Here is a 26,901-nt window from a genome sequence, read left to right on the forward strand (position 1 = left end):
GTAAGTCAAGTATGTGGTATCTAAAAAGAGTTTGTATCGGGGTGAGTAAAGTATTAAAATTGATTAGAAGAGTATATTATGTCAGTTATTTCTCAATAAAGCTGGGAAAAATAAAGATTAGAAGAATCTTTTGGGTCTTGACAGAGCATTTTAAAGACTACACTGTGATTGGATTTAATTTTAGAACAGTGATTCTCAACCCTGACTGCCCTTCTAGAAACACCTAAAGAGTTAAAAAAAATCCCACTGCCCATGAATTTCCCAGACCCAGACTAAGTCACAGTTTCTGGGTGTGGGACCCAGATATTAAAGTTTCCCACGTGATGTGAAGGATAGCAACTACTTCAAGAAGCAGAAAGTGTGATTCGTTGAAAAAAGGTATTGAAATTAGAGTCAAGAAATTGGATCACGGGTTTGTTTGTTTGTTTGTTTTTGTGTGTGTGGTTTTTTGCTTTGTATTTTTTGTTTTTTGGGGGGTTTTGCTGCATCAGCAGCATGCAGGATCTTAGTTCCCTGACCAGGGATCAATCTCATGCCCCCTGCAGTGGAAGCGCAGAGTCTTAACCACTGGACCACCAGGGAAGTCCCTGGATCATGGTTTTTATTCTTCATTTTTTGTGATCTTGGGCAAGTCACTTAATGCCTGACGTTAGTTCATTTATAATTAAGTTGAAATGATCTTCATCTGTAACTTGGTTGGATACTCTCTGGAGACTTTTCTATCCCTAAAATACTTTGATTTTAATGAAGGAAATTGTATAATGAAATGGTGTTACAGGGAAGATTAACCAGCTAGGTTCAGGACAAGTTGGAGGTAAGAAGACATGGGGACAGGTTGGAGGTAAGAAGATGGTTGCCCTTTATGTGTGGGCAAGACAGTGAGTTTAGGGAAGGTAGTTGCTTTGGGGATGGAATGGGGGATACTTTAAGCCCTCTTGCATCATTTAAAAATTGTCTCCCTTCTCCTTAAAGATTTCAGGAGACTTCATTTAAGTATGAGTATTCAAGGATTTGGTTGCTGTTTTTTTTTCTTATAACTTGTATTATTACTAATATTGTTAATCTTTAGCAAAAGATTGAATAAAGCGTGGCATATCGTGCCATAACTATTTAAGGAATGTGCTGTTAATCAGTTTGTGCAATGGAAATAATTTATGGAAACATTTCTTAGGTCATATTCTTTTGGATTTCTGAAAAATGATCAATAAAGAATTCAATTCATTCTTTGTTTAGCACCCTGCCAAATAGGAAGTAGGAATCTACTTAGAATATGTTCATGTATTCCTTCTAATATGGTATTATCCTTTATTATCACTTTGTCAAATAGAAAGAAAACTTTGCTTCAAAACTAACCTTTTAAACTGCCTTATAACTTTTTTTGTCATTCTTTTATTCCTTGTCTATAAAAAGGGGATAAATACCTTCTCTATAATTTTTTATAAGGAGATGAAGTAGCATAGTGCTTCACATATTTCTTAGGTGCTTGATAAAATTTAATTCTATTTGTGCCCTTCCAGTGCACAAGCTCAGGCATACATATTTATGTTTTCTTACTTGTAGTTATTTCGTGTCAAATTTTTTTTTAAGCTAATTTTTTTATTCCCCCTCTTCACCCCTTCAGCTTACATGTCTTCTTCTTGGTATAACATTTTAGATAATTTTCTATCATCTTTCTAATTATACTAGTAAAAGTAAAATTTTCCCTCCCTTGACCCGTACCCAGCTGTAATAGTTTGACTCAACTCAAATTTAATGACCATGTATTTTTGTTTGCTAGAAATAAATCTTTCTCTGTTCCTACTCAGTGGTATTAATTCTATATGTTTTAAAGGAATTCAGTTTTTAAATTGAATTTAAAATAACTCAATTATAAAGTATTCAAGGTTTGATGATCCAGTTTGAAATTGATGCATTCCTCTCTACTCACCAGGTTCAATAAAATGCAACTCAGAGCTTTTGAATTTATTAGCTGTTTTTATGAAATCAAGTGTTTTTTAAAGGAAAAATAAAAGTAAATGCTAATCTTTGAGTTCTTTATTCCATATTGTCTTCCTCTACTCTCCTCACTATAAATTAAGTGTGCCAATCCTTAAATGACTAAATATATTACCTTATGCATTCTTGTTTCCTTCTCCAAAATTTTTTTTTGCTAATGTTCAGATAATCTCCAATCTCTAAAGTATTTCTGAAGTTACGTATTTTCATAATACAGCATAGAATAATAAGTATATGAAGAGTTGAAGTAAACAAATCTCATGAGTCTTTAGAAGGGCTTATTGAGGAGCCAAAGGGTGCAATTTTTTGGAACATGTATGTTTATAATGTTGAAGGTGTAGAGAGTGAAATGGGAAGGAAAAGTAAATGTGGAGGAAAAGAAAACTTGACAGTTATAGAGAAGAAAAGAAAGAAAATGGAGGGAAGAGTTAAGAGATGTTGGTTTAGAAAAAGTTTGAAGTAAACATATTCAGAAAAAGAAAGCAAGAGAAAAAAAAAGAATAGATAAAAGGTGTTACAAGTCAGTAGGTACTCACAAGGGTGCTCATTTAGTGTTTTATTGGGCTCCCATAGGTCTGCCATTAAGAACACTAGGAGTCTTGGTTCTTTGTGTCACCTTGGAGAAATCAGTTAACTTATCTGAAGCTCAGGCATCTGTAAAATGTGAACATTGGATTAGGTTTCTTGGTTGTCAGTAACTGTGAGAAACACATTCCTGTGGGAAATTCACAGCTATAGCTGACTTTAGACCAGCATATTTAGGGAAAAGGGTGTAAGCTCCCTGAGGGTAGGAGCTTTTTCTATCTTGTTCACTGTTGTATCCCCAGCAGCTAACACGGTGCTTGACACATAGTAGGCACACAATAAATGTTTGTTGAGTAAGTGATGTGAAAAGTGTCATGTTGGTGGTTCATTATGGGAGCATCTAGAGGGCCAAGAGGAAAACTAGTGTGCTTGAGAAAAGGAAAAGACTGGTATCTTCTGAAGAAATCTTACATAGGCTGTTTTTTAATCTCTTGTTCTTCCTTATCTTGTCCCAGATCCAGAGAAAGTGGCTGTAGCTAGTGGTATACTCATGGTCACAAAACTTGTAGTGACCAGACATACATATAATGACTAAACCAACATATGATCTAGATCAGTTCCCTTTGTGTGACTTAAAGAAATGCAGAACCAAGCTCAGGTCTTCATGGAATATGAGTACACATAGACTATAACAGCTATATTGAGTTGGATTTATTGGCTTCGTTCAGTTGAGAAGCAGTTAGGCTGCAAGCTGAGTACTGAAGCTGGCAGATTCCAGTGAAATCTTTGGGATTCACTGGTATCCCTAGGTTACAAAGCGTTACTGTTACGAACAGGTTACTGTTATGCAAAAAGATAAATTTGCAGAGATATTTGAAGAAAAATATTCAGAACATAATATATATATATTCCAATTTTTGGAAGTCATAGTTTCAAAATATTCAGGTCTTTGAAATTCTTGGACCCAAAACTAGACCAAAAAGTAGGGAGGGAGTCACTTTAAATCCCTATTGCTAAAGTCCTCTACTTATTCACTAACTCTCATTCTATCTTACCACTTTTATTTAACCTCCAGTTCAGAATGTTTGGTTGACTGATGTGCCATTCCACAACAGACTAGTAACAGAAGGCACCAAAATGTGTGAGTAAGGAAGATGGAGGCAAGGAGGCATATTGACATCCATAGGCAGGTGTGATGACAAAATAAGTGATAGCTGAACAAACTTGCTTTGAGGGATAAAAGGGGGGAAAATCCATAACATTAAATATCCACAATAATTATTCTGAATCATTAACAAAATAATAATTTATATTTCATATTAACACAAGGCAGGAAACAGTAAGTTTATCCCAGGTGGTTAATTTTTCTTTTTAATGTTTTGTTTCTGAATCGTAAACTCCTCAAGTAGGTTTTGAAAAATACACATATTGGAACACATCCATTCCCACATCTGGCCCCAGAAATACTAGACAAATAAAGGTCATTGTACTTTGAAATCTTTTAAAATGTTATACATTCTTGTCTCTTATAGCTATATCAGGTTGAGTTTTTAACAGTTGCTGACATTTTATGTTGGGTTTGTAAAAAATTGTAATGTTGAGAAGTATGTATGTGTAAATAGTAATAGAGACTTTTTCTTAAATGCATTTGAAAAGGATCATATAAAAATTAAAGCTACTTCAGCAAAGTGGGGATTAAATGTCTGCGTACCTCAGTTATGATTTAAAACATAAAAACACACAAGATTGCAAATTTCTTAAAGGCATATTTGTACAAAATGTTTTTATTTTGAAACATAAGTCATCTAATTTGTTATAGTCATTGGCAGACAGTATTGTAAAATAGAAATATGCAAAGAAGATAGAAATATGAAAGCAAAGAAGAAATATGAAAGATAGAATAATGGAAGCAATATGAAAATTCATAATATTAAATTTCAGACATACATTTTTGTTAAAATCAGAGTCCATTTGGAGTGAAATGAATATTTCCATTTAAAATTTGCATATTATAATAACGTTAGGTCATTTTAAAATGTTTTAAATTACCAACTCCAGAAGATGGATAACAATTTCATTCCTGATGGCAATGAATTTCCTTCTTCTGAATTTTTTTAATAGGTGCACTAGGCCTTCCAATGAGGGGGATGAGCAACAATACCCCTCAGTTAAATCGCAGCTTATCACAAGGCACTCAGTTACCGAGCCACGTCACGCCAACAACAGGGGTACCAACAATGTCACTTCACACGCCTCCATCTCCAAGCAGGTATTTATTGATGGACCAGAATATTTCTCAAAATGTATCTTTGTAGATTAAGCAAGCTTTTTAGTTTTTTAATAAGGTAACTAATTATTTGATTTTCTGGTTCAGTGCCTTTCACTGAGGAAAAGAAAGTTGATACCCTATGCTCATTTTATTTCATTGCAAATTGATAAGTATAGTGTAAGATGCTTTTATCTTGCAGCTAGTGTACTGGTTATTAGCTGGGGTGGGTATCAAGGATTAATCACCACCTGGGGGGCTTTTTTCAAAAGCAAGCTCTCTTCCTCAAAGGAGGATGTGCAATTTCAGATCACTCCTCAGATAAATCTGTTTATTGCTCCCTCACCACACATCCATTGCTCTAGTGAGAATAAAATAAAACAGATTTACAAAAATGGTGCATATTAGTATGAAGAAGATAGAATGACATACATTTGGAATGAAATTATTCTGAATATATATGTGAAATACATTTGTATTTTATGTCATAGTCACACCAATACTTCTCTCATCTTCGATATCACCATATATTCTTCTGTGATTTGCCCTTTCTTGTTGGTTTGTTTACTTTGGCTTTTCAAAGAGCTTTTTTTCTTTTCAAATGACCAGACAAAAGAGTTAAATGAATAAAAATTAGCAATGCAATTTGAAAGTATATTTGAGATTCTAGGGTTAGGCCAATTGATTATTTACAGAGAATTTTAATGAGTGATTGTAGAGAGCTTATTTAGTGTAATGGACTTCTTTTTCAGGGGTATTTTGCCTATGAATCCTAGGAATATGATGAACCACTCCCAGGTTGGTCAGGGCATTGGAATTCCTAGCAGGACAAATAGCATGAGCAGTTCAGGGTTAGGTAGCCCCAACAGAAGCTCGCCAAGCATAATATGTATGCCAAAGCAGCAGCCTTCTCGACAGCCTTTTACTGTGAACAGGTAAGATGTTTATTGATACTGTGTATAATTGTTCTTTCTGGGTGTTTTCAAATTTGCCTTTTCATATTCAACGTTCTGTTCTTGAGTCTTGACTTCTGTTTTATAAGTGTGTTTCATCATATATTTTGACCAAAGCTTCTCTTTCTGTTACACATCACAACTTTAACCTCCCAAACTAAAGACATGTTCTTTTGAAAATCAGTTTGCCTTTTTGTTACTGTTGTTAGAAAAGGATTGTTCTTAGGTTGCCAACCGGCAAATTTTTGTTGATATGTCCTTCCTCTATTAAATGAGGCTGGTCACCTGTGTGGTAAGAGCTTCATACCTATGAATAGGACTGGAGACATGTTTGACTATTACTGCCTTGCTTCTTTATGCTTTGGTTAAGTTCCTTTTCAACTGAATTTCAGTTTTGTTCTTTGGAGACTTCATGACAAAGACTTTTTGAAGACTACATCTGTAGTATTTGAAAATAGTGTCATGTCCTGGGATTTAAAACAAAAAGATGAATTTTTGCTTTTCACTCCTTTTTGCACTGGTCATTGCGTATACTGCTATGCAAATAATAGTTAACAATATGAAAAACAGTTACCCATTTTGTTAGGATTTTAAAGCTATTCAGGTAATTTATATGAGAGTTATGTCTACAATAGGGCTTTCTTTACTGTAAAAAAAAAAAGCATTTTAGTTTGATTGTTCATTTTTTTAAATGGGGAATATGGGGGGAAAGGATGTTGCTATCATCAAAGCCATTTAATTCACTTTCTTTTATCTAGTACTCGTAAATTCCGAATTAAAATAGGTTATTAGCACATTTCCTTTTTAATCTTCATCCCATAACCTCCAATTCTTACTTTTATTTAGACTTATGAGTACTTTTATAATTTGACTGCTCTTTTAATTTTTACAGAAGTTATTTTTGTAAAGGGTTATCAAAATTCTCATCTCCTTGAGAGTTTCCTAATGATATAATACTTCTTGGGCTTTAACACATCTCTCTGCATTCTTGTAGTATCGTTCATTGAATGTATGTTTAAATTTTTGTCTTTCCATATTTTTTCACATTCTAGTTTTTAAAATACTTTGCTTATAAATTGTCAATGAAGTATGGGTCTCTAAAGCCCTGCTTATTACTACTGTTGATAAGTTGTATGTGTTATGGAATGTTTTCATCTCTTACTACTTATTCAGTGTTTGAGGGTACCTGTATCATCAGCAGTTCTAACATGCTATTAAACAGAACTTCTATTGACTTTTCTACTCTTCTCTAGAGTGTTTTATCAGCTGCATTATTTTATGAAAATATTGTTTGGCCATAGTTAGTTTTATAAATCTAGGCAAAAAATTAAAAACCCAGTCATCTTCAAACAGTTTAACCTTACTCATAACAGTAATGCACCATCTTTTATCAGATTATTTGATGTTAAAGATGCATACTTTCATTTTAGAATTTGCATTAACGATTCTTGTTGACATGCTTAATTACTCTGGCCTTGCTTTAAATTCAGCCTTATTTTTTGTTTGTTTGTTTTCCCATGTTTAGGCTTGTGCAAAAAAGGGAAGCTCTTACTTTAGAAGTAAGAGCACTATGGAGAGATTTTTATTTTTAAGTAGCTAAAAGATAAACTAGATGATGTGTTTTAGAACACTGAATTCAGTTAAAGAAAAGCACCATTTAATTCACGTCAGCTGAACATTTACTGAGTGCCTTTCGTAACCTCCTGAATGCTAAGGGCAGGAGATGCAGAGGAGTATATGACATGAACCCTGTCCATGAGGAGTTTATGTTCTACTTGGGAAAGACAGACTGTATGAAAGAAGATCTTTTATGAAAAGTAATAATAGCACATTTTACCAGTAGTGGAAGAAAAACAAGTATTCAGGAACAGTAGTCTTAAACTAAATTGCCTATTTTTGAGGTTTATTACTTCTTCCATTATATCCAGTAAGTTGGCTCTCCAAGTATACAAAACTATACCCTTAATCTCTATTTTCCTCAAGGCGTATATAAATTCTTTGCTTTTTGTTTTTTAATTCATCTGTTTAAGATGTTTTGGTTCTCAGTTGTTCATGGAAGGACTTTAGGGAAGCTTTAAATAACAATAAAGATTCAACTCAAAAAAAATTAGTATTTGTTTTTAAACATGTTGTTTTATATGAGGAGATCAAAAGTAAACACTTTTGTTTTTCTTCATCTGAAAGTTAGTGTTCTTACTGTATATCTAAAATTATTTTCTATGTACCCAGTATGTCTGGATTTGGAATGAACAGGAATCAGGCATTTGGAATGAATAACTCCTTATCAAGTAACATTTTTAATGGAACAGGTAAGCTTATTCTGGAGCTAGTACCCTATAAAAATACGATAGATCTTGAAATATAAAGCAATTCAACCTACTAGTCAAAATATTAAAGGAATTTTTGTGTTAAGATGATAGAACTTAATTTAGGGAGAATTTGACAGGAAATAGGATTTAATTCAGTGAACAGTTGAAAGATAGTTAAATATATTTTTTTCACTTGGCATGTTAAGAGCATGGTGTTATAACATCAGATTTATTTCCTTAACACCTGGAGAAAGCATAAACATTTACTTAGTCTGTACTTGTGCCTCAGAATCTTTTTCGCTTCAAGAGCTTTTCCTATCAGTCCTGTCACTACAGTCTAAACTAGGTTGAGTGGTATGGCATTCTGGCTATAGAGACCCAGATTGAAGAAACCTTTAAAATTATATGGAGCACTTACAATTTTTTCTTAATAGTTTTGATAATACTAATTTTGGCATTTAACTCTTACAAATTTTTAATGCAGTTTTATGTGTAAAATTCAGAATTTAATTACATGGACAACCAATTCTGATTTTGACAGTAAAGAATTCTTGCAGTCTGTTGGTTTATTTCTTTTATCAGCTGCTTCAGACAGAAGAAAACTGGAGGCTTTGTTGCTATTCTGCTTCAGGTTTCACCTTCTTCCACCTTTGCCTCCAAACCCTTTCCTGAGAAAGGAAATAAAGGATGTTTTATGGTCATAGGAGCAAAAATGAATATGTTTGTTGAGAGAGAAATACACGTGAAGGAAGTGGAAGGTGAAAGAATGATCAATGAAATGGGGCGTATGTGAAAGCACGAGAAGATTTAGTATTTGAAATGACATTTCTGGCTATCGGCTTTTAATTTTTCAGTGTTATTGTATGTTTAGTAGCATAGATTGACCAAGTGAGACTTTAAAATGTCAAATTTTAGCATTTAAAGTTTTGCGTTCTAATAGGAAATACCCTATTTCATTGTTCCTCAAATGCATATTTTTTTCATATTTTAATATCTCTGAAATTAGGCGGCATATCATAGTTTAATTAGCGAGGTTTTTTTTCCCTAAATGAACCATAAAGTAACAGTGTGTCTCACAGTGTCATCTTATATTCTGAATTATGGTTTATACACTTCTGTAAATTTTAGAATTATTTTTAAAAGTCATTTTTAACTAAGTATATTTTACACTAGGAAAATTGTTTCCAAGTCTTACCCTAAAAATAAAAACTTGTGAGTTAATACTATTTTTAGGTTAAAATTATTCTCAAATAACTAAGTATATTTTAACTAAGTATATTTTACACTAGAAAATTGTTTCCAAGTCTTACCCTAAAAATAAAAATTTGTGAGTTAATACTATTTTTAGGTTAAAATTATTCTCAAATAACATATGGCAGTTTAAAACTCCATCTTAGAGGACCTGAAGAAGTGTATTAAAAGTTAATACTTGGGGCTTCCCTGGTGGCGCAGTGGTTGAGAGTCCGCCTGCCGATGCGGGGGACACGGGTTCGTGCCCCGGTCTGGGAGGATCCCACATGCCCCGGAGCGGCTGGGCCCGTGAGCCATGGCGCTGAACCTGTGCATCCGGAGCCTGTGCTCCGCAATGGGAGAGGCCACAACAGTGAGAGGCCTGCGTACCGCAAAAAAAAAAAAAAGTTAATACTTATTGAAAGTTTTTAGTTAATTTGTAATCAAGTAATTCAAAAGAGATTGCTTTTTAAATTAAAGCACTATATAAATTGTTAATGTCTATTGTTGCCCTTTTATATAGTAGTATCTTCTTAAAATTCAGAATTCATGAACTGCAATTTCTTTAAAAACAATGGGTATGAATGATTTTATCTTTTACCCTTCATAAATTTATATTGTCACCTGACTTGGAATGTAACTATTTTCTATCAACAAAGTAATCTTGAGTTAATAGTTTCTTTCTGAGATTCTTCTAATTGTGAAACTTAGAGAAAAATTAAAATTAACTGGAAAAGGAGGCAAAATAAATTGAAAATGGTTATAATACACTAGATGAAACAGATTAAAGACAAAGTATAGTGCAGGGTAAAGCTAAGCTAGAAAATAAATTCTTCAAAAATTAAGACTATAAGATTGTAAGAATAATAGAATAATAAATGTTGAGAAGAGATCAAGATGACGATTAAAATAGGCAAAGTAGAAATGTTGGCTTAAATTTATTTTTTAAAAGGAAAGAAACTGATTTTTTAAAATTCAAAATGAACAAAAATAAATTTTATTCATTCCTTGTATATTTATTGAGCGCCTACTGTGTAATAGGTAATATAAACTTCTGGGCTTTGTATCATATTCTCATACAATTCACTCACTAGACATGGGAACCCTACATTTACCTACGTTCTCCACCCTACTTTATACCCTCAGCTGCAAAACACACGTGCACGCACGCATGCGCACGCACACACACACACACACACTTACTTTCACACACTCACATGCATACACATTTGTGTATGGGACTAATAGGCCACAGGAAAAAAGAAGTCCTTAGGGCTTCTGTTTCCATTGCCTATGCCTCAAATATGATTCAGGCTATTTGCAGGAGGCAGTGTCATTATCACACCTATGTTATAAATGAAGCTCCAAGCATTCCAGATACAACCTCTGCTTTTGGATATAATGAAAGAGTAGTTTTATCACAACAGTCTCCCCTCTTGCTGACTAACAACCTATAACTTGAGTACCATCTTTCACAGGGGAAATAATGTATCACCTTACTCCTTATTCTATGTTAAGTCTCTAGGATTTGGGATTTTTATTATGCTAGTAAGTACATATTGCTTTGCTGAATTGTTCATAAAATTCTTTCACATGAAGTCAATCCACAAATATTTATCGTACATTTACATATGCCAAGTACAGTGCTGTACATTGTTGAGGAAGAAAGCACTGTTATTTCAAACTTTATTATAGTTGGTCTTTGATAACCTCTTTAAAATGTTTGTAGAATCAGTAACTAGTGTTTTTTCTTATTATTTAGATGGAAGTGAAAATGTGACAGGATTGGACCTTTCAGATTTTCCAGCATTAGCAGACCGAAATAGAAGGGAAGGAAGTGGTAACCCAACTCCATTAATAAACCCCTTGGCTGGAAGAGCTCCTTATGGTAATTACTTAAGCTTTTTAATTATGGCCAGTGAAAACTTTCTATTGCACGCACATACACATATATATATATATGTACCTATATGCACGTGTGTGTACACACATGTATTTATGTGTTTTCTAATCAGAGTAGTGTAATTTTGTCAGAGTTCATAAATACAAAGTGCTTTTTTCTCCCAGAATACCATGATAACAAAGTTAAATGGGAAAACTTAATTTGTATAGAAATCCCAAAAGGAAGTCTTCACTGGTATTCAGAATTTATTTTCTTCTGGCATTTCTGCCTTAATTCGCCTTAATAATGATTCTATGGTCTGCCTCTTCTCAATTCATCACACATTTTTTAAAAGAATACATTCCCACATTCCTAGTGATTAATAATGACTAACCATACATTAACAATTTTTTCTAAGCCAGTTTCTCAACCTCCACACTACTGACATTTGAGTAGGTAGTTTCTTGTAAATGAGGGGCTGTCCTGTGCATTGTAGAATATTTAGCAACATCCCTGGCCTCTGCCTACTCGCTGCCAGTAGCACCACCCACCCACCCCCGCATTGTGACAACCACAGATCTCTCCAGATTTTGACAAATGTCTCATGGGGAAAAAAATTACCTCCTGTTGAGAACTGCTGTGGGTCATGTATAGTTTATGTAGACTCTTGGTCACCATTAATACCCTTTTTCACTGTCTTTAATAAATAAGAGATTTGGCTAATAGATGCTAAATGAGCTAGACATGAAAATTATATAACAGGAATGTAACCATATTCTTTTTATCCTTTGCACATACTTGTTTCCTTTTGGTAGAATCTGATACAGACCAGTAGCAGAAACAATGAACTTGGAGGGATCATTTCATCCCTTTTCTAAGATAACTATTTTTCCCGTTTTCAACCAAGAGGGATTTCTATGGCTTTCAAAATATGAATACAAATAACAACATGTGAAGAAGGGAAAAATTTATTATTATACACATTAAGAGTTTCCTAATTAGCCTTCCGCCCCAGAAAAAACCAAAAATGATCTGCCCTGGAAGTTGAGTACCCAGCTACTTGATTCCCAGTTCAGACTCTAATGTTTTTAACCTTTCCTCATAGGTCCATTTTTTCATCCCTTTAATCATTCCTGTTGCTCTCCTTGGACCATCTCTAGTTTCTCCATATCGTTCTTGAATTGTGGAGCCCCAAACTGGATATTGTTCTCCAATAAGGGCCTGACTAATGCCAAGTATAGTGGGAGGATTACTTCCCAGTTCTTGCATGTTTTACATCTATTACATGGAGTCCAAGAAAATCTGAAATAATGTGGAGTTGTTTTATAATTGATTGCAATTTGCTCACCCTGTAAGTCACTTTCAAGTAGAATACTGACATGTTCTTTAAAATTTATTTTGTTCATTTGTATTTGACAATTAAGTGGTATTTGTAATAACTAGTCAAATATTTAAAGCAAGTTTTTAAACCAAAAATTTTCATAATTATTACCAATATCAAATTATGTTTTTTCAGCATCTGTATATGACATTAGATTAGAATTATAGGATTACCACTTATTTCCCTTGTATTATTTTATATATTTAGTTATTTATCAGTATATAAGAATTTAGTTATTCATTGATACCCAGAACACCAATTTTTTGAAGTGTGCTTTCATAGCGTAATTTAAAAATCCTTTTGGTATATTATTGTGAGAAAAGTTAACTTTTTATAATTTGTAGCAAAATATCATAAATATCAATTGCAATTCTCTGGATTATTTTCATTACATAGTTGGAATGGTAACAAAACCAGCAAATGAGCAATCCCAGGACTTCTCAATACACAATGAAGATTTTCCAGCGTTACCTGGTTCCAGTTATAAAGATCCAACATCAAGTAATGATGACAGTAAATCTGTAAGTAACTGAGAATTATGTATGTGAATTATATAGTTTTTTCCCTTCAGATTTGTTATATTAACAGTTTTATACTCTATATTAAGGACTTATTAAGTACTACTATGAAATTGTTTATCTTGAATATCTGTAATAATCTAACTTCTGAAGAATGTGGAAAACCTTTATAACTTAGAAGATAGCCTATTTTTTTCCCTATTTCATATAGGTTTGCAAATTTCTGTTGAACTTCTCAGAGTTAATTTAGACTTTTATTGTAGTCCCTGTCAGCTGGATCCCATGAAGTTTGATATTATAGCCTTCTAAGGAGCTGTGTTTTTCTTGAGTAAGTTTTCTCCTTGAAGAATCTTTATACACATTTTTATTCCTGTGTTGATTCAGCCAACCCAGCTTCCTCTTTCTGACTTAACGAGTGTGTTTATTTCTTCCACATTTCACTGAAAATAGCTTTTTGTGTGTGTGTGATGGTTGTATATTGTTAAAATAATTGATAAAAGAAGATTATTGGGTAAGAATTAAATATGAATTTTAAAAGTTCATAATTTAAAAAATAAAAAGTTTATATTTTCTAACTTATCTTGGAGGTTTTTATGGTGATATTTTAGGTAATGTACTATTTAGTTTGTCTTCTAAATATACTTCTAAAATATACTTCTAAAAATACTAATATTGAGGAGTGTAACTTCAAGTGTATCCCAAAACGAAAAGTTCTGAGATAGAGAGGGTTTTTTTTGTCTGTGACTGAAGATCTGAGATAAATAAGAATATTTTCCATATATTTCTTGTCCTTTAAGTACTCAAATATGTACAATGCAGGATTTATTTGTATACCATGGCACAGTTGTGGAAACAAAAAATTTCATGTAGAACTTGAAAAACAGGTAATAATTTACTACCAACTTAAATGTAATAAAAAATGAATAGAAAAGTACTAGTATATGAACTTAATTTTTACACATAACAAATTTTAATGTCACATTTAATTTTTTTCATGTTAGAATTTGAATACATCTGGCAAGACAACTTCAAGTACAGATGGGCCCAAATTCCCCGGAGATAAAAGTTCAACAACACAAAATAATAACCAGCAGAAAAAAGGGATCCAGGTGTTACCTGATGGTGGGACTCTATAAAATATATCAAAGATATTATAGAAGTCACTTTTTTTACTTTTTCCTCGAAGATAAAAATGACTATGTTTTTCTTATCCAGGTCGGGTTACTAACATTCCCCAAGGGATGGTGACAGACCAGTTTGGAATGATTGGCCTGTTAACATTTATCAGGGCAGCAGAGACAGACCCAGGAATGGTACATCTTGCATTAGGAAGTGACTTAACAACATTAGGCCTCAATCTGAACTCTCCTGAGTAAGTTTCTTTCTTTTCTCCCTACATTTGTGTATAGTACCTCCCTGCAGCTTTTAATTTCATGTCTGCAAATTATATCATCTGCTGCCACTCATTGTTGCTGGTATTTGCTGACTCTTTGGGTCATTCCCTCTTATATTAGTTCCTGGATCACTCTCACTTTATAGTAATATTCCTCTTATAATTTAGCAGTTTCAGTATACACATATATGGTCTTTCCTAAATCCTGAAATCCCAGCTTCTTGAATTTCTCTCCTCCAAAAATCTTACCCTTCATCATACCTCAGCTGCTCACTTCTTTAGTCATCCCTTTGACTTCGTCATTTTTGGTAACCTCAGTTTCTCTGTAAGATTGTGCTACGATGCCACTTCCTGTTTTCATTTCTCTCCCTCTTCTACGGGCTCCTGTAATCATTAGATTCCATTGGGACCTTCATCCCACTGATTCTTGTACCTTTTTACTGTTCCTCAACATCCCTGTCTCTCTTCCCCTTAGATGAATTCACTTCCTTCTTCTCCAGTTAAATTCTGTGGTCAGTCATGATTTGCTTGTTTACATATACCCCTGACTGTTTTGCCCCTCTCTTGCTTTGTCATACTTGCTTGGCAAAAACTACAACCCTGGTTATATCTACCTATTCCACTCTTAACCTGTGCTACTAAGCCTGGCTAGAGAAAAATACACAACTTCACTGCCTGGTCTCACTTCAGCTTCATGGCCAGGAACCTCAAGAATGAGCCCTTAATTCTGCCAGCCATAATCAAGCTGGCATGCTTACTCCATTCATTCTTTTGTTCTCTTGTGCAGCTGTTTTACACTTGCCTCTTCAAACCCCTAATACCTTTTCCCCTGTGCTTAGTGTCAGATGGTGACCTTGCTTTTTATTTCTACTTTACTAAGAACGAAGGAAGCAACCAGAAGAGTGTCAGTGTAGTCCTGCCATGAAATCAGTCACCTACAACCATCTGCACCTACCTTACTCTTGTCTTCCACCCTGTTGCCATAGCTGATCCATGCTTTCTACCTAAAACCTTTGAAAACTCAAAGATATGGATCTAACAATTTTTTGCACTTTGTTGCATCGTTTCCATCAGCATACAAATACGCTGTTACTTCTTCCATGTTAACAGATACCTTCTCTTGATCCAGCTTATTCTATAAGTTATTGCCCCCCCCCCCATTTCTTTATTCTCCTTTGGAGCAAAACTCCTCAGGAGAGCCATCTTTGTATCTCCTATTTGTCCTATTCTCTGTTAAACCCATTTCATTTAGGATTTTGCCCTCACCACTTTACTAAAACTGCTTTTGTGTCATTAAATTCAGCAGTTACTTTTGGGAACTTCTTAACCAATCAGTAACGTCTGACATAGTGGAATCATTCCTACATTATTTCTCACCTTTTTTTTTTTTTTTTTGGCTGTACTTTGCAGCTTGAGGAATCTTAGTTCCCCACCAAGGATCCTGAGGGCCCTGGCAGTGAGAGCACCAAGTCCTAACCACTGGACTGCCAGGGAATTCCCTGTTTCTCACTACCTTTAACTGCTCCCACCCTGGTTTGAATCACCATCTTCTCTTGCCTGGATTACTCCATTAGCCAATCACCAGGTGTCCCTGATTCTCCCTTTGCCCCTTATAATCTTCTGTTCATATGACAACCAGGACAATCCTTTTTGAATAAGTTCATTCTCTGCTCAATACACAGTAAGGTTTTGCAGTTTTATTATGATTAAAAACCCAAAATCTTGATAGTCCTACTGATCTGTACAGGCATGATCTGTGTCTCTCCTCTACCTACACCTTAACATCTTCTCCCTTTGTTCACCCTGTTCCAGTTTCACTAGCCTTCTTGGCTGCACGTCAGACATGTCAATCATAACTCTGCATTAGTTGCTCTAGCAGTTCCCTCTGACTACAGTAGTTTTCTACCAGATAACAGATACGGTTATCTCCCTCATATCCTTCAAATCTTTGTTCAAACGTGACCTTCTAAATGTGCCCTAACCTGACTACCCTATTTAATTATGCAACTAATCTTCCCTCCCTACCCCACCACTAATATGGAATATTATTTATGTATTACGTAAATTGTTTTTGTCTGCCTCCCTCCCAATCCACCATCTTCAACCAGAAAGTAAGTTTCACGTTGTCAGTGATCTTTGTTATGTTTGCTGATGTATAAGCATGCTAGTGCCAGGCATATAACAATAGATACTCAGTAAACGTTTGCTGAATTTGAGCTTTGGTTTTTAATAATTGCTGATATTTTTTCTCTGGCCATATAAATGGGAAAGTAATTGTACTTTAATTCATTGTATCAATGAATTTAAAGCATTCTGAGTTGAAGTAATAATTCATATACAGATATGTGTGTGTATGTATGTATGTTTTTTTAACCTTGTTTCGGTTTCCTGCTGTATAAGTCATAGTAAAACCAAGAAAAGATATTAGAAATTTAAAGATGCTCATTTTACATTTGAAGTCATTGTTTTTCCTAATTTGCTGAAATAAAATTAGAAATCTCTTTTTCTACTTTGGACTTCAGAATGGTTTTTTTCTCCCTTATTCAGAAATCTCTACCCCAAATTTGCATCACCCTGGGCATCTTCACCTTGTCGACCTCAAGACATAGGTAGGAGAATCTATTTTTGTTCAGACCTTTAAAAAATATATTTGTAACTGAGAATCAGTTAATAAGGCTTTTTTCATTTTATTATCCAGACTTCCATGTTCCATCTGAGTACTTAACGAACATTCACATTAGGGATAAGGTGAGTGTAGTTTATTATTCTACTCAGCATGAACTTATCTATTTTCAGGTGCTGTTTTGCAGTTCGGACAGCATAATATTTTTGAAATATTTAGCAGTGGTCTCAGGGGTATGTCCATTCAGTTATATGTAACAGTTTAATTTCTATTTTTGTTTATAATCCTGTGTTTTGATGAGGTCTGGGTTATATTTTTAAAATATTTTAAAAACAATGTTAGGACCAGTAAAATCTTTCTTACAGTTATTAGTGATAGGGTACAATTATAACCACAGTTGATGGGAATAAAGTAACTTGGAAAATTTGATGAATTTCCTTCTGATATTCTCATTTTATGTTTACAGATAAAATGTTTCTTTTTTGTTTTTTGGGGTTTTTTTTTTTTTGCCGTACACGGTCCTCTCACTGTTGTGGCCTCTCCCGTTGCGGAGCACAGGCTCCAGACGCGCAGGCTCTGCTGCCATGGCTCACAGGCCCAGCCGCTCCACGGCATGTGGGATCTTCCCGGACCGGGGCACGAACCCGTGTCCCCTGCATCGGCAGGTGGACTCTCAACCACTGTGCCACCAGGGAAGCCCAGATAAAATGTTTTTAATGAAAAAATATATATTTTAAAACTGTAATCTTTGACTTTTTTATGTAATCTTTTTCTATGTTTTAATTACCTGAATTTCTACTTACAAAGTAATATTAACAGATTAGAACTTTAATCTTTTTTTTTTTTTTTCCTGAGAAAGAAAACAACACTTTTGCTTTAGGGGAAAGCACTGAGAGTTCAATTTTGTTAGAATGGTATCTAGATTTTGGTTATGTGAAAGGATAGATACAGTTTGTTAAAAATGATATATTTGTGTTATACTTACGTGCATAAATATGTATAATATAAATATATATAAATGGCAGCGTTCTGCGTCTGTGCCAGGCAGTTGTGTAGCCAAACGGTTGTTGATGTTGTGGACAGGCAACTAAAGAGATAAACACGTATTTCTCGACATGTCTTTTAATGCTTGAGTAGATGGAAGACAAGAAGTACGAGATAGAGCTAGTTTTTTCTGTCTGTGGACTATATGATTTGCTGCCACCTCCACTATAGTGCTCATTTTTTGCTCCAATTATCTGAGTGTTCCAGAACCTTTTCTTATGCCAGCTTAAGAAATAATAATTTAGGAGAATTTGTCACATTCAAGACTGCTGCCTGAATGGGGATAATATGAATGGAGAGAAAAATAACATTCAGAGAGTGTGTAACAACAGTTAAACATTTAGATACAGGACTAGGTAAAGAGAAGAATGTTTTCATTTCAGTGAGCTTTTAATAAAGATTTGTCTTACTGTGAGAATTTGAGACTGTTGAACTTGTGTTTGATAGTTTGGTAGGCAGTTATGTTTCTGCTTTGTGGAGAGACATGTAAAGCAGTCATCTTTTCGTCATCCATTTAAACAAAGAACTATCCCTTTATGATTTTTGTACTTAACTGTGATTTGCTAAAAATACGTGATCGATTTGTGAATCACTGTCAGATGTAGATTTCAGTTACTATTTCTTTTAAGTCTTCTGTGAGGCACTCTACAGAAGGTGCATTCACATTGTCACTTAATTTCATTTACATTTTTAGTAATCCTTATAGGTATCATTGGCTACATTTTATAACTGAAAGTTCAGAGACATTAAATAACTTGGATATGGTCATATTAGTAAGTAATGAAACTAAGACTTGAATGTTAAGTCCTGCATTTCTGAGCAGCACAGTGTTCCACTATTGCCACATTGAGTATTAATAAACACCTCGAGTAAGACAGCATTAGGTCTTGCTTAGAAGTTTTTATTTAGCTTTTTTCCCCTATTAGTACCTAAAATAAATGTATCAGAAATAATTAAATGACTTTAGTCATTTAAATGATGAAACTTCCCTTTAGAATTATATAACTGTACCTCTGTAATCATGTAATAACAGTTGTCTGCTACAAAGAGGGGTTTCTGTTTTATCTATCCATTTTTACTTTAGTGCAATCAATTATGTGTTAGGATTTTCAAGCTCATTTTACATTTCAGAATAATTTATTTGTTTTCCAGCTGGCTGCAATAAAACTTGGTCGATACGGAGAAGACCTTCTCTTCTATCTCTATTACATGAATGGAGGAGACGTATTACAACTTTTAGCTGCAGTAGAGCTGTATGTTCAAAGTATTTTTAAAAACTTTTGTATTATAGTGGATATTGTTTATTCTAAAAACTTCTTTTTTAAAATGATGGTGGCTATAGTTTTTGTCTTTGTTTTTAAAGTGGAAATATTTCTTCATCAAGAAATCTAAGTTTTTTATATTTAGTAAAAATTAATTTAGATTGAAACCTTATATTACCATGTCTTCATAATCACTGTATACATAAAAACAATTTCAAACTTAAATAACTGTAAATGTATAAGAAGACAGAATCAACTTGATTCATGGGTGTGATGAATCTAATTTTTATAAAAATGAAGTATACGGTATGGTTCATAACTGTGGTTCATCTTACTCCTTGTGGAACCACATATGTTAATGCCAGTGAATTTCATCATTTAAGAAATATTTATTGAGCATTATATGGGCAAGGCACTGTGCATATTTGTTGTGTATTTTGAAATATTGATAAAGTCCACATTCATTATCAGAAGCCTATTGGCCAACTTAAATAAATTAGTCTTAAGAAATTGGTCCATTGAATACATTGTTTTTCTGAGCATTTTTGTTTTTACCTGATGCTCTGAGAATAAAAATTTTGTGTCATTTTTTATATGTTCAGGTGGTAACATTTTGTTACCAATAGACTATTCTATTAATCATGTTTACTGTAGAGTGAATTGTTACTAAAAACTTACGATGTAATGATTGGGAGACCTTTTTATAGATTTAATAAGTATTTTATAATATTCCTAATAACATTTCTATAAATGGCCTTGGATCAGATACTTTAAAATGTAAAATTCACTGTGTTGATAATAAATTGTTTTTTATTTCTCAATTGAGAATGTTTTTTTCCATGTTTTCCCTCATTTTTTGTAAGATAGGAATTGTTACCTGTTCCTTTTAATTTATTCATAAGTAAATCATCAGTCATCATTCATTCATCACTGGCAGTTCTGTCTCATATCTTATTTATGACTAAAAATATATAAATATATATAAAGTATATGACTAAAATAAAATATATGTCTAAAATAACCCCTCATTGTATTGATAGGAAGGTATTTGTTTGCATGGAGGTTTTTCAGCATAGTTACAAATTTTATGTGAATTTATGTAGTTAATTCAAATAGGCTTTGTATTTAGTTTCTTACAAAATAATACAAATAGTTGGGGGTTTTGTTTGTTTTAATAGGTATCTTAATTTCTATTGAATATTAAGAACGAGAAAGGAGTGAAGTTTCTGGAACACAGTGATCTTTGGTCTGCCAAAGTTTTTATCACATTGCTCATAGAGCTTTTAAGATCTTGTCTTGTTTGCATAAAAAATTTCTTCAGTAAAATAAAGGTGTGTGTTAATTAAAGAGTGTGGTTTTTGGGCAAATTAAGAAAGTCTTTTCCTATATTTATTTTACTAGGTTGTATTTAATAACAATAAAAATCAGGGAAAAGAAGCATCAATATTTATGTATTTTATGTGTGCCTATTTTCTGAAAAATGTTTTACAAAATGTAGAAAATGTTTGATGTGAGCCACAGGAAAAAATTAATTGTCTTTTTCTCTTAAAAATTGAAGTTTTAACCGTGATTGGAGATACCACAAAGAAGAACGAGTATGGATTACCAGGGCACCAGGCATGGAGCCAACAATGAAAACCAATACATATGAGAGGGGAACATATTACTTCTTTGACTGTCTTAACTGGAGGAAAGTAGCTAAGGTATATTTTTTTCCATGTGCAAATGTGTAACTATAAATCTAGATTTTAAAAAGAAGTGTCCTCTTTTATCTGTTTCTATGTACCAGTACATCCATTCCAATAATGTGCCAGATATTTGCTGAGTCTTTTAAAAGGTCTCCGCCCCCTTGGCTTGATTGAAACTCTAGGAGAGTATCTGGAAACAGTTCATTTTACCTGTAGTTCAGGAAAATGATTGAATTTGGTAAGAAATTTTGTAATTTTTCACAAGCCTTGGTAGCACTTGAAATATTTTTGTGTCTACTCAGTTGTAAAATAAAGATACCCTCTTGCAATCCCGTTCATGTATTCTTATATTATTATTACTTTAAACAAATATGAGATTTTTCCTAAAACCAGTATAAATATATTTTTATATATTTTTTTATATAATATATATATTTTTTCATATAAAACCAGTATATAGGCTTTTTAAACACTTGCACTCTTTCCAGGAAATGTGCTTGAGTTTTTATTTGCAAGAAAGAAAATCACAAGCATTAATCATGATTGTTCCTTTGACTAGTATGCTGAATATTTGGAGAAAGAGGCCAGTGGAAAAAGTTGCTTTGGTTTGCAACTTTTCCTCACAAAAACACCTTTCTTTTTTTTTTTTTTTTTTTTTTTTTTTTTTTTTTTTTTTTTTTTTTTTTTTACAAAAACACCTTTCTAACTGTCCCATGTGAACAGTTTGCATCAGTGTCATAGCATATTACACATTTGTGTTTAGTTCCTTATGTATGTACTTAGTCTACCTAGAAGAAAATATAACTCACATTATCTGATTTCATAACTCCAGTATTTCTCTGAATGCCTTTTCCATTGATGAGTCTTAGGATTAAAAACTAAAGAGTTAGTTTTGTTGGTTTTATTAAATTTAAACAGAAAAAAAATATTTCTTGACAGTTCATTGGATAATTTTTTAGTTGTTGGCTTGGGGGGGGGTTTTTGTTTTTTTTTTTAATCAGCTTTACTAAACTGATAAAAGAGTAAAACATTTTTAAAAGATAGTGTAAAATGCTTACCAGATAATTATTACAAAATTTTATATCACAAGAAGACTTCATATAAAACATGAAAAAGAAATAGAAAGGATGAGCCCAACAAAAACGCCCAAAAGAAGACACATACAAAAGGTTAAATCTTTTTTTATTATTACTTTTGCGTGTTTCTCTAATGGTAAATGTCATTGCTTCTCAGACCAAGTCTGTGTACCACCCTACACTGTATTTGAGTTATTTTAACAATTCTAATTAATATGCATGTCTTGACTTTAAAAGGTAGATCCATGAAATAAGTAATAAGTAATTAATTACAAATAGTATACAGGACATTTTGTATGTTATGTTACCTGTTCTTTAAGAAATGTAGTGAAGTAGAAAATCTTAGTTTTTTGTATCAGGATTTGAAATTAACTCCTGTTTCTTCTATTCATACTTTGACCTTGTATAAGTTTCCTTTCCATGTCTGCTTCCTTATCTTTTAAATCAAAATGATTTTTGCCTCCTGATTTATCACGTAGCTTAATTGATATTACACAGGCACACATATACACTGAGTACAGTGCTTGGCATATATTGGGTATTTGATATAGGAGAGTAGTTGTGGTAGTTTGTTGCTGTTGTTTTTATCATCATTATTATTACAGCTTGTTAACTGTTCTTCCAAGATGGAAAAATTCTGATTATTGTTAGGTTAGGTCAGTGGTTCTCAAACTTTAGCTTGCATCAGAATTACCTGGAGGCCATGTTAAAACACAAATTGCTGGGTCATACCTCCATTGTTTCTGGTTCAGCAAGTCTGTGGATGGGACCTGAGGATTTGCATTGCTAGCAACTTCCCAAGTGATGCCAGTGATCATGCTTGTCTTTGGCTTCATAGTTTGAGAACCTGGTTCTTCAGGAGAGAATGAGTACCTTTGGAAGGGAAAAATTCTAATAGTAAATAACTGAAGTTTTCTCTATTCAGTTGAAGCTTTTTGCTCAATATCATCATAAATTATTCCAAACATATGTACAAAAAGAAATAGGTATTTGCAATAACAGATAGATGTGTAATTTTAGTTCAGTTTTAGTTTGGTATCTGTGAAGAAATCAACTTAAGTGAAAAAAATCAGTTTCCCAGAACTAAGTTCTCCCCATAAAATTAAATATTCAGAAACAACTTGAACATTAATAAGGCCCCTAATTTCCCACAAAAGCAATTCCTCGGTCAGGTAAATGTCATGTTAAAGAAAATTGTGTGTGTGTGTGTGTGTGTGTGTGTGTGTGCGCGTGCGTGCATAAAGTAATAATTTTACCTAATTTTATCTGCTCTCTCCTATGTACAGTTGAGCTTTTGTCTTAACTTTTACCTTTAAAATTTTTAGCTGTGAAGTTGGAAAATAAAAATTGAGAAATATTATTATTAAACTATTTTTGAAAAATCTTAAGGTAACTTACTGGCCACTTGTGCTGGTACTCTTCAACAAAATTATTTTCATAGTGATGAAAGCAAGCAGAAATATTGGTTTCTATCAAGTATTAATATTCAGCTCACTTCTTTTGATCATATTTAAAGAATTCATGGACTTAAAACTTTTAAGTTGTGTTATATTCACAGAATAAACTTTTCACAAAGGCTTCTGAGTTTTTGTTTGTTTTGTTTTTTAAGGATGTTTTCAGTGTTTTTCCAGAAATTGGATTAGGAATTAAGAAATTTAGTTCCATAGTATATTTATTAACAGACTTCATCACACTACAGAAAATCCATTGACGTGCCATGTCCCAAGTCAAAGTGCCCATCTGTAAAGTGGTTGTGGTTTATTATTCACAGGTAAAGAACATGCATTTAATAGCTTCAACTCATAAGAAGCCTTCAGTATGAATTAGTATTATAAGTAATAGTTTGATGTTATCATGATATCATTGAAAAGTATTGACCTGATCTAGACCATAATCAGGTCTTTAATCTCACTTGTATGAGGTTCTTTCTTTCACTTTTGCTAATAACTTAATATTTTCAGAGAATTTAAGAAGTGTAATTTTAAGTAAGGGACTAGATTATTTAAATCAGAAGTATTCCTTATCCCCTAAAAATTCTGTGAGTTCTAGGATTCATCCCATTATTTATATAAAGAATTTCCTGTATGTCAATAATGTATGTACATAAAAATTTTGACACTGTATTTGCTTATTCTCTTTTAGATAATCTTGATTTGTCAGCAGACTTTGTGGTCTATCCTATATGAAATTTAGCTAGAATAATTCACTGTCCCATTAATTTAAAAATTTGTTATAGTATATATAGTCTCAATGAGTAAGATTTTTAAAATAATTTTATCCACAGAGAATTTTTAGGTGATAGAAGTCTCCCCCCCCCCCCATTATCAGTAGCTTTCTCAAACTAAAGACTTAAAAGTTTCAGAACTCTTTCAGTCTGACTTCACCTTGTGGGTCCAACACTGAATAGGATTTTTAATGCTTAGGATTCTTTATCATATCATAACCTGCTATAAATGTGATTTTTTATACCTAGAACTCTTTCTAGCCTTTAAACCATTAAACTGTAATCTAAAAATCTTTTCTCCATTAAAGCAAATATATACATAGAACTTCTGATACCTGATCTTTGAATATTTAAAAAATTTAAGTGTTCTGTTCCTAAAACAAATGAAGAAAAACTTGTGTTCATTGATTCATCAGCTATTAATTACACACCCTCTGGGAGCCTGGCAGCTCAGTAGTATTCTCAGTAGTAGGTAGTGATAAACAAAACAGACACACTTCTTGCCCCTACAGATTATACAAAGGTGTGTGTGTGTGGTATGTGTTGTGTGTGTACATATAACATAAACATGTAAAAGAGATACTATCAGTAATCAGAGTTAGGGAACAAAGAGATTGTAAGCTTTATGTCTTTCAAGAAGAATGAAAATACATAGAAGAGAAAAAAATGATTTAAAAAAATGGGAGACAAAATTTGATTCTGAATCTGATATATAAGGTCTTTGAGATTTTCTTAATTATCATATTAAAATATTTATGCTCCCTAAGTTTAAACTGATCTTTTTTTTTTTTTTAATATTTAGCCGGGGGGAATGTGTGCATTGATGAAGTTACTCTAGGTTAAATTCTGATTATACAGTGTAGTTTACCAGTGCACAATGATGAGGATAAGACAATTGAAGAAAATTTTAATTTATATAAATATGTTAGTGGAGTATATGATTTGTCAGTTACAAATAGACTTTTTACCCAATAACTACACATATTTTAGAACTAAAAGTAGCCAATTTTAATAAAAGAATGCTACAGCAAGAAGATACTTCCTCTACTAATATAGATATTTATCTTCAGCCAGGCAATAAAATTCTTTTAAAGCCTGGACAGAGTAGGGAAAGAGGGAGAGGTGCCTACACAACGCATTAAGGAGGCTATGGTGATTGTGATGGTGATTCTGGTGTTTGCTAGTTTTTACTGATAAGCAAAGAAGCTCTGTGCCTTAGTTAACTCTAAAGTGAACTTTTTAAAAGTCATCACAGGGTGCCTTCTTTATCAACATTTGTCAGTGGACTGAATTTTTTCAACATTATTTATGGATAGGGGTGTAATTAAGTAGTTCTGGTTTTGGACCTTGGGCTAAAAATATTAAAAATAACGTGTTATACTAGAAAAATCTTGTGCTTTGGTGTACTACAGACCTGGATCCTAATCCTAGATCTGCCATTTATTGTATGACTTGGGCAAGTTACTTGTGAGCCTCATTTTCCTCCAATGCAAAAATGAAGATAACGATATCTACTTTACAGACTTAGAAAGATGAGAATAAACTTAGCTTTGTCTCTAGTTTTGACGCATATTAGGCTTCTGATAAATTACACCTGCTATTTCTGTAATTGTTATTGTAATATCCTTAAATTCTAAATACTTGGTTTTATATCTCAAAATTTAATCATGACCTAGGTTTTAATTTAATAATGGAATTTTCACTTAATAATGGAAACATCTACTGTGGGATTAATTTGAAATAAGACAGATAAGGTGAAATATGTTAAGCCATGGTACTAACATTACTTGTTGGCTTTCTTTAGTACATAATACATATTATGGTTCATAGTGTTTTAAATGGGATTAAAACTGAGATAGTTTGTGCTACTTGAATTCAGGTTGTAGAATTAGTAGTTTTCGAACCTCTAGGTTTTGGATTTAAAAAGGTATGTTTTTGGTTTGCTTTTTTTAAATATACAGAGTCATATTCTGCACTCTTGATCTTGGGGGAGTATCATGAAGAATTTGCTTCACCATTCTTAAATTTTAAAATTCATGTAGTGTTTTGAAAGTTTAATTAAAATGAGCTATATAGTTCATCTTCAGATGTGCCTACAGCAAAACCACTGTCTAGTTTGGGGTGTCAGTTACATCTTTTCAGGGTTTTGGGTTTGTGAAATGGGAAGTCTGGAGATGTGTGAGTTTTAAGTTCATTGTTTTCCCGAGGTAACAAGTTTAGAATAACTTTGTTTGCTTTTTTAAAAAAAACATGTGATAAGACAAATTGGAAAGGCCTTTATTTCTAAACTTTTTTCATGGAAAAAAAAAGTAAAGTTTTAAGTTTTATACTTCATTGAAGGTAGCTTTACTTTAAATATCCTATAATTTTCAATGCTTTTTATTAGTGATATAGTAATTGCTCCCTTCAAACTTTTATTTTTGAGCAAAATAAAATGCATAGAATTTCTGTGTCATAAAATAAATGTTCATGACTAGTCTCTGGCTCTTATGCAGAAAGTCTACATTTTTATACTTATCAGATAGAAACTAC

The 26,901-nt window shown here is 33.0% G+C and overlaps 1 protein-coding gene across 7 annotated transcripts in view; it reads left to right on the forward strand.

Annotated features, from left to right (window-relative positions):
- CNOT2 (CCR4-NOT transcription complex subunit 2) overlaps positions 1-26,901 on the forward strand; it is a gene marked incomplete at both ends in the record, with an annotated part of 70,220 nt that overhangs the window by 43,055 nt on the left and 264 nt on the right. For 4 of the 7 annotated variants that reach the window (XM_079715089.1, XM_079715092.1, XM_079715093.1 and 1 more), the window contains 11 exons: positions 4,642-4,789; positions 5,539-5,721; positions 7,969-8,048; positions 11,041-11,166; positions 12,938-13,062; positions 14,061-14,181; positions 14,275-14,431; positions 17,000-17,061; positions 17,151-17,200; positions 19,272-19,372; positions 20,940-21,084. In XM_079715089.1, the coding sequence (XP_079571215.1) occupies positions 4,642-4,789; positions 5,539-5,721; positions 7,969-8,048; positions 11,041-11,166; positions 12,938-13,062; positions 14,061-14,181; positions 14,275-14,431; positions 17,000-17,061; positions 17,151-17,200; positions 19,272-19,372; positions 20,940-21,084 (1,298 nt within the window). Of the gene's footprint in view, positions 1-3,595; positions 3,662-4,641; positions 4,790-5,538; positions 5,722-7,968; positions 8,049-11,040; positions 11,167-12,937; positions 13,063-14,060; positions 14,182-14,274; positions 14,432-16,999; positions 17,062-17,150; positions 17,201-19,271; positions 19,373-20,939; positions 21,085-26,901 lie in introns of all 7 variants that reach the window. The other 3 variants (XM_079715088.1, XM_079715090.1, XM_079715094.1) reach the window with 3 other exon arrangements.

This window comes from Hyperoodon ampullatus (assembly GCF_949752795.1).
Source record: "Hyperoodon ampullatus genome assembly, chromosome: 11".
Lineage (NCBI taxonomy): Eukaryota > Metazoa > Chordata > Mammalia > Artiodactyla > Ziphiidae > Hyperoodon > Hyperoodon ampullatus.